At 36.9% G+C, this 8,358-nt stretch overlaps 2 protein-coding genes across 2 annotated transcripts; one reads left to right on the top strand and one right to left on the bottom strand.

The window, feature by feature from the left end:
- Positions 1-535: 535 nt before the first annotated feature.
- Positions 536-2,605, top strand: LOC113727604 (NADPH-dependent aldehyde reductase 1, chloroplastic). The gene is made up of 4 exons (XM_027251861.2): positions 536-883; positions 1,302-1,678; positions 1,776-2,134; positions 2,267-2,605. The coding sequence occupies exons 1-4, from the start codon at positions 602-604 to the stop codon at positions 2,287-2,289; spliced, it is 1,041 nt and encodes a 346-aa protein (XP_027107662.1). The 5' UTR covers positions 536-601; the 3' UTR covers positions 2,290-2,605.
- Positions 2,606-3,022: 417 nt separating this feature from the next.
- On the bottom strand, positions 3,023-8,133 carry LOC113727603 (mevalonate kinase-like). The gene is made up of 5 exons (XM_027251860.2): positions 7,861-8,133; positions 6,316-6,559; positions 5,971-6,224; positions 4,828-5,241; positions 3,023-3,337 (listed from the first exon to the last, which is right to left on the bottom strand). The coding sequence occupies exons 1-5, from the start codon at positions 7,991-7,993 to the stop codon at positions 3,219-3,221; spliced, it is 1,164 nt and encodes a 387-aa protein (XP_027107661.1). The 5' UTR covers positions 7,994-8,133; the 3' UTR covers positions 3,023-3,218.
- Between the last annotated feature and the right edge of the window lie 225 nt (positions 8,134-8,358).

The following is an 8,358-nucleotide window of genomic DNA, read 5'->3' as shown; positions in this document are numbered from 1 at the left end:
CTCAAAATTCTTGACTTGAATCTACACTTTGTTTCTAGCATGATTTGCGGGTGTGTTTGGATAAGAAATTATTTGAGATAATTTTTTAAAATGATATTGTAACATGTTCTTGATATGATATATATATAATTAAAAAAATATTGATAATAAAAATAAGTTAAATAAGATGTAAATGATGTGCAATTCAGACAAACTAAATTTATCAATGTAAATAATGTATTGATAATGCAAACTAAATTGTTTCCAACTTTCCACACAAATCGCAACTCAACGCCCCATGCATGACGCCCTTTTCTACAGATGTGCCGGTTCATACGGCTTAAGATTACACGCAGACTAATGCCTCATGCCACGCTACAAAAGCCTCGCCATGTGTCCGGTTCATTGGGCTTAAGATTACACGCAGACTAATGCCTCATGCCACGTTACAAAGCCTCGCCACCTCTTTGACCTTTTTTGTCTTCAATCTTCCATCTTCATATAAACCACCTCGGATGTGTATATATATATATATATATATATATATATATATATATATATATATATATATCTATCAACATTTTCATATATACATCCCAAAAAAAAGAGAGTTGTAAATTTCATGTTCTTTCGTTTTCTTGTTTCTTCCACAGTGTTAGCAACCACCTCATTGATCAGCTACCAAAGTTCTTTGAAAAGTCAGTTTTCTCTAGTTTCTTGTTCAAGTTCAACCTACTACAACAGTTTTACCAGAAAAAGCACCGTTTTTGTTAGATCAATTATGGCTTCTAGCGGTCAGCAATTCCCACCTCAGAAGCAGGATGTACAACCTGGGAAACAACATGTCATGGATCCAACTCCTAAGGCCACTTGCCATGAGTATAAGCCCTCTAACAAGCTTCAGGTACGTGCCACCAATTTTGCATGTATTAAATTTCTTTGTTTTTTAATTTTTATTTCTGGAGAATGAAATTTTTGGAGGACTTGCTTCTTTCGCACTATAAACAATTTCACTACCTCTATTCAATTTGCTATTCTACTGTCACAAATAGCTCCTTATTTAATAAGAGTTTGAAGGCCTATTTTCTCATCTTTCTTTTTCTTTAGTTCTTGATCGGAAGTTTGTAGTGAATATTTCATTTCAAACTGTGATTGATCATTTTATGGGGCGGAAAAATAAAGCATCAACTGAGGGGCATTAGTACTTTCATTTTGCATGGGATTGCTTCTTGATTTTGAAGTTCATGAATATTATGGCATATTATTCTAAGAAGGTACTGTATACTTGAAATTGATTACTCTAACCAACGTTCAATTGCCAGGGCAAGATAGCACTGGTTACCGGGGGTGATTCGGGCATCGGGAGAGCAGTCTCCCATTGCTTTGCTCTTGAGGGTGCAACTGTGGCTTTCACCTATGTGAAAGGCAGTGAGGATAAAGATGCAACAGACACCCTAGGAATGTTGATGAAAGCCAAAGCTCCTGATGCAAAAGACCCAATGGCTCTTCCTGCAGATTTGGGATATGATGAAAATTGCAAAAGGGTTGTGGATGAAGTGGTAAACAATTACGGTAGGATCGATATTTTGGTGAACAATGCAGCAGAGCAGTATAAAGCAGCCGCTGTTGAGGAAATTGATGAAGAAAGACTGGAAAGAGTGTTCAGGACTAACATCTTTGCTTACTTCTTTATGACCAGGTATGCACGCTGGGATGATTTAACTATCAATCTTTCATCATATGTGTAGTTTTTGTTTTGGTTTTTATTTGATTAGTTAGTGATAATGTAATTGCAGGCATGCTTTGAAGCACATGAAAGAAGGAAGCGCCATTATCAATAGCACATCAATCAATGCGTACAAGGGAAATGCTAAGTTACTTGACTACACATCCACCAAAGGAGCAATTGTTGCATTCACGAGAGGACTTGCGCTGCAGTTAATCAGCAGAGGCATCCGTGTAAACGGTGTAGCCCCGGGGCCAATATGGACACCGCTGATCCCTGCATCATTCAGCGATGAGGAGGTTCAAAAGTTTGGGAGTGAGGTGCCAATGAAAAGGCCAGGTCAGCCCATTGAAGTTGCACCCTCTTATGTTTTCCTTGCCTGTAATGAGTGCTCCTCCTACATCACTGGCCAGGTCCTCCATCCTAATGGTATGCTCCTTATCACCGTATCATGCAGGCTGCAGTTTCTTCTTTCCTTTACCTATTGATGGTGTTATCAGAATTTTGTCATTTTGTCTTTTCTAATTGAGTTCTACGATTTAATTGATTGGTTTTTCACAGGTGGGACAATTGTTAATGCTTGATCTTGATCGGTGCTTTTGTGGTGGTCTTGGCATGCTGAGTGTCTATAGCAGTGTGGCCAGAGGAAGTGGAATCATCTGTCCTTTTTTATGTTCTTTCAAGTTCCGTTGCGTGATGTTTTCTTTTGCACTTGGCATCAAGAAATGTGAATGCATGTGTGTAAATGTAAAAACCCTTGTGTTCAAGAATTCATTTGGTGAAAAAGAATGGTGTCAAGTGACTCTTTGTATATTGATATAGTTCGTGCTCTGTAGGTGTGCATCTGGGAGAAACTCTGTGCAAAAATACGGCTTTAAATGAACTTTTATCTTCTGATCACATTTGAGGATTTGATCGTGCAGTGGTAAATATTGAATGCAGCTAAGTCTGAAGAAACATGAATAAATGGTAGACAGATGAAATTGAAGACAAATTTCCTGAGACATGTAGAATCCTAGGCAACAACCTGCCTGTGCTCTACAGTAATTTGTGCCATTAATCATTCCTGTGGAGAATGGAGATTAAGTCTTCCATTTGTGCAATTTTGCTCAGATGGAATATATGATTTAGCTTATTCAAGATTTGATATATGATTTTTGTATGGTCAGTATAACAGAAGGAGAGGAAATCACAAAAGTGCGACCGACAGTCATAGAATAACTTTTTATATACAGTTATGATAACTCAAGAACTGAAACCTGAAGTAAAACAGGCATGCTAAACTTTTAAACCAGAAAAACAGATTGAGAATGAAGATTGAGGTCAACGTCACCCAGGAAAAGACATCTTTTTCTCAACAATGTGATTGTCATTTGATACAATAGCTTTCCGTTACAGAATAATGAACATACAACAATGATCGATGGGAAAATTTGAAGAAACAAATGTCTTCAACAAACTTATTTGATTCTAAAGAGATAGATCTTACAATTGGCAGCTGCAGCAGACAATATCAGGATGTACCGCTGAAGGAAACTTCCATGCCTTTCCCACCTATTCCAGCAATCAAACATTGGAACCCACATGATTCTAAATCTGCAATTACCTTGTCAACAACTGTTCCTGACAATACTGAACAATGTAGTTAAGGAAAGAACATAAAGGATAAAAATCTTAACCCAGACAATGACCAACCTATATAGTTCTCGAACATAAATAAGACATAAAAGTTCAAGTTCAGGAAGGTTTTCTGGATGCAAAATTTATTCCTCGACCGCATAGAATGATGTTAGTACTTCCCAAAAGCAAATGAAGTTAAAGGGTTTCCTGTAAATCATGACAGAAAGTCACGGAAATCTGGAGACCCTGAAGATGTTCACCAGTTTTCGTCAGGCTACAGCAAAGCAATTGCAGGTGCCCCTGCAATCTCCTTTCCCCTACACTGTTTCTTCCATGTATATAGTTACTCAAAATATGTGAGACCCAACATATGAACATAGTTAGCAAACACACATACACAGAAGAGCAACCATTGAAGTTGAGGAAGACATTTAAAGTATAAGTACTTTTCAAGCTCAAGAAAACACTAAAATACTAAGAGATTGGCTATTTTGTTAGGATCAAAGGAATACCTTCCAGTTATCGAATGTCCCTTCTGTGCACTACATGTAAAATAAACACCACATGCTATCATACCAAGCCCAAAACTACTAACCCCTATTTTTTAAATTTAAAGTTGCATTCTAAGGTGAGGTCTATATCCAACTGAAAGACACTACATCTTTATCTCATCTAAAATATCTCAGTCTCACCTTTTCTCTTACAGTTTTACATCCTTATAGTAGTTCTGCTTCCAGAGTGATCTTGCCTTAAATTTTACACCCCCTAAAATAGGCATAGGGACATAAGTTTCTCATGTGATCCAATTCCTTCAAGAATCAAACTCCAGATTCTATTCATGGGCCTGAATTTGAATTCATTTGTTCTTAGGTATGTATGCCTTAGCATCTCTCCTAGATCTTTTTAAAATTTCTGTCCTTTTCCATTCATACGCAAGTCTATGTGAGCTTTAACACCAAATGATCTCCCCAACTCTACAATTACCACTTCTAATTCAAGTCAATTTATTCCAGTCAGTACCATGCCAATAGGACTCTGTGCCTTTAGAGTGCACTAGGATTTAATTATTTGTCACTTTGATACCATAATTATCAGAACACCTGCCAACTAAGATAGTAAATCATTTATCAAGGATTCAAATGTAGAAGTTTCAGCTTAAAAGACTTCTCCATTAAACGATCTTTTGGTATTGTAACTGCAATCTACAACAGTTATGGTATGCTCTCTTGTCATTCTACAACCAAAATTTACTGGGAAACTATTCATAATAATGTTGTACACACACGAACTCTTATTCACCAATTGGTTTTTGATAGACAACAAATGACCCTAACTCCTGGACAGACAGCACAAGAGGATTATTTTTTTAAAAAAAAGGGTAAAAAGGCATAAATGAATGCAGCAGATGCGGCTAAGTCAAGCACAAGAAGGAAACAGAATTTCGAAAAGCAAGAAATTAAGGAGTTATAGGAAGCACTATAAATAGAAGATACAAAGGATACAAGTTGGTAGCAGTGTCAAAACACAGCCGCCGCCACCAGCTCCAGTCAACTTCGATGACAGTTTGAACTTTAACGTTGTTCGGAGCACAGTTTCTATTGAAGCATGACTGACACCCATGCATTGAAGCAATCCCTGATTCATTTCCATTAATTCCTCTAATTTCTCTTCCTTCTCAGTTATGGCAAGATCATCAGAAACAGGAGATTGAATAATGGTAGCCATTTCATTGCTGATGGAATCAACAGCATTAAATACAGCAGCCATAGCAGTTGGATGCCTTGCTGTCCGTTCTGAAACACCTGCCACCAATGCTTTTGTGTTTCTCCCTACTTTTGTGTTAGTTATCAACATCTTTAGTGGCATATTAGTTTTGATGCGTGTCAACTCGCCAGACTTAAATTTGATCATGTTACCTGTTTGACAATATTTATCAGTTCAAAGGACAACTAAATTCTGAGAGACCCTTCCCACATTGTGCAAAAATAAGCCAGAATACAGTTGACTAAAACAACATTTTAAGTGTAAAAAATCTAAAACAGATATGAAAAATTAGATGGTAAAAACAATTTCACTTTCCTGAATTTGTCAAAGGAGTGAATATGCTTCCATCATTTAATAATTGTTCAATGTTATATTTCATTTGACATCAGCCACTGCCCTCTTAAAGGACCTTAGTTATCTAAACTGTGAAAGCATGAAAGATGTTCAGACTCAACATGTGTTAGCCTATTGTGATTATTCCATTTTACATTACTACTCCAATTGAAAGAAGATATGGAATTATTTTTAATTCTTTATAGTTAAGGAAAGGAAAGGAAAGGTCAATTTTGCCAGCCAAACATTTATCACCAGGATAAGAAATTTTTTTTTTTTTTGTGTTTAGTGTTGTTGAGGTTGTTTGTCTAGCTTTCTATTCATATCATTCCCCAGTTACTAGTTCAACCTCCGAATACTGTTACTCCTAAAACTGTAAAAAAACTTCCAGCAGTAATGTTTTCTGTGTGGCAAAGGGCACCCGCTACTTCAGACTAAAAACGATTGAGATAAAGATCATTAAGTTCTCTCTCTGTCTCTCCAGATTTTTTTTTTAATAAGAAGCAAAAGCAGTCAATGTTCAGCCTTTACTTTGTATTTTGACATACCATATGTGCTAACTGTGTTATCAATCCCAGATGGCTTCCCATGGATAATTTTTTCACCCTCAAACGCCCATTTGTTCACCAAGTCCAACTCACTATCACCAAATATCTGCCAACCTTGGTGGCCAAAATCCAGCTTTACAGAGTCTGATAAGGCAAGCAGGGCAGCTGAAAGCGCAACACAAAAGGCAGCAGACGAACCCAAGCCTGATCCAAGAGGAAGCTCAGAATTGACAGTGGCCTTTGCTGGTTTACAACTGATGCCAAAGAAAATGGAATCATGATGTTGCAGGTGATTCAGAATTAAAAAAACATAAATATTATCATCTCAGAAAAAATGCCACATACCCATGGATAGAGATGTATAGCCAAAGAAATGCAGAAATACCAGAAGCGAGCCCTATTTTCGCCTCTGGAATGTTCTGTTCATCAACTAAGGCTGCAATTGCTTTTGTAGTTTCCAGTGAGCATGACATTGGTGAAGAGGCACTAAAACTGCCCAACTCTGGGATAGCTTCCTTGATTTTTCCAACCGGCCAAGAAAATTCTAAGTCCATATCCTTGAGGTAGAGTTTAAGTGTATCATCATTATCTACACAAACAGACCATAGAAAATAAAGAGGAATAACTTCATCACGAAGCAACAAACTACAAATGCTACAACTTGATTAGAGGAGAAGATGATTAGAGTCAGCTTATCCAGCAGTGGTCACACAGATGTTGATATATTAGGTAACCTTTACAGCTGTAAATTACAAGATTTTGGAGGATTGAATTGGACGACTCCTCAATATACTGGAATTTAAGCTAAATCCCATAATCGAGCCATATACTACATCAACGAAGTTGACCAAGCAAATTATTCTGTTTCAGCTAAATAAAAGTAAAAAAAAAAAAAACGGAAGGGCTTAATCCAGATCTATATTTGCTTTTCCTAGCCATCTGAACAAACATGTCTGGGGTGAATTTGGTTTGTTCTAAATCAAGTAGCACTATCTCTAATCTATACGCAATGACTGTAGTGAAAGTCACTTTATCAGTAAATTTCAACAGACGAAAATATTACGGTTAAAGGATCAAACTCGAATATCCCCAGAGAAGTGACCAGCTTAGTAACCCTCTTATCATTCAAATATCCAGAAACATTCCAACATTTGCCAAAAAAACAGTATGAATGAAATTAGGACCATGAGTTCATTCACTTTTCAGTGCAAGCTAATTGAATTTGTAGAACTAAGCACAAATTTTACCGCAGCAGTGTCTTCTTGCACTAGTAAATTGCCAATAAATAATCTCAAATAACAAAGTAAGATTTTGCATGACACAGAGTTGACTAAAACAACCACCAAACAATTTCAAACTGTGAAGCATGAGACGTCTCATGGAATGACTAACAAACACTTAAAGGTTTTGTATGAATTCCTCCCAGTACGAAAATTGCTAATGCTTTCAAATAAACCCAAGATTACGATTTTCAAGGACTTTCCTATAAACCAATAAATCTTTTCAAATTTTTTTGTCAAACAGGAATCATTGCGCTCGTGTCACACCACCCTGTCTAGAGAAAGACCCACTGCACTTGTCAAGGGGAAAATACAAAACGCAAGTCCTGATTATTAGCAGAGACTCAAACTCCCCAAGATCCTTAATATTTGATCAAACCTTATGCAATTATACCTCAACTGCATGGTAATATCATGTTATTCCATACGGATACAACACCATAATACACAAATAAGGACCAATCAAATCCTCATATCATGCACTAATCACCACTTAATTATCCCAAATCAAAAAGCCAAATGCAACATTAACCAAGATTACCTCTTCCAAGATTTCAATATCATTAGAAGCCCCCCATTGAAACAAAACAAGAAAGAAACAAGGGAATACCAGAAGGGGTGGGGAAGCGGAGGGAAACATAAGTGTAGAGATCGATGGCGGCAGCCATGGCCGTTGATCCGTGGACCACAGCATGCTCTCCGGCCAGTATGATTTTCCCTGGAGCTCTAGCTCTTGCTTCCATTTCTTTATTCTTCGAAATCCAATTGGAATTTTTTAGTTATTTTGTTGGGTTTTTCAAATACAGTAGGATATAGATGTATGATTATGAATTAATGCTCATTATTGAGAGCAGAGAATTTTGGCTGGGAATGGCGCAGAAATTCAATGCAAGAAATTGATTCCCGGTTTTGTTTGGAGGACGGAGTTTTTTTTTTGGGGTTAAATTAATATCATTATTGTGTCAACACAGATTGCAGGCGCGTGAGCCGTCTTTAAGATAGCTAGTTGTTTGGACAGATTATTTGAAAAAGGGCAATTTTTTTTGTCAATTCTTTATACATTAGTATATTAATCAACTTATTATTTTATTTTACATATAACAGATTA

This window comes from Coffea arabica, chromosome 2c, assembly GCF_036785885.1.
Source record: "Coffea arabica cultivar ET-39 chromosome 2c, Coffea Arabica ET-39 HiFi, whole genome shotgun sequence".
NCBI lineage: Eukaryota > Viridiplantae > Streptophyta > Magnoliopsida > Gentianales > Rubiaceae > Coffea > Coffea arabica.
The sequence above is the reverse complement of the archived record's forward strand: the minus strand, read 5'-3'. Positions and strand labels throughout refer to the sequence as shown.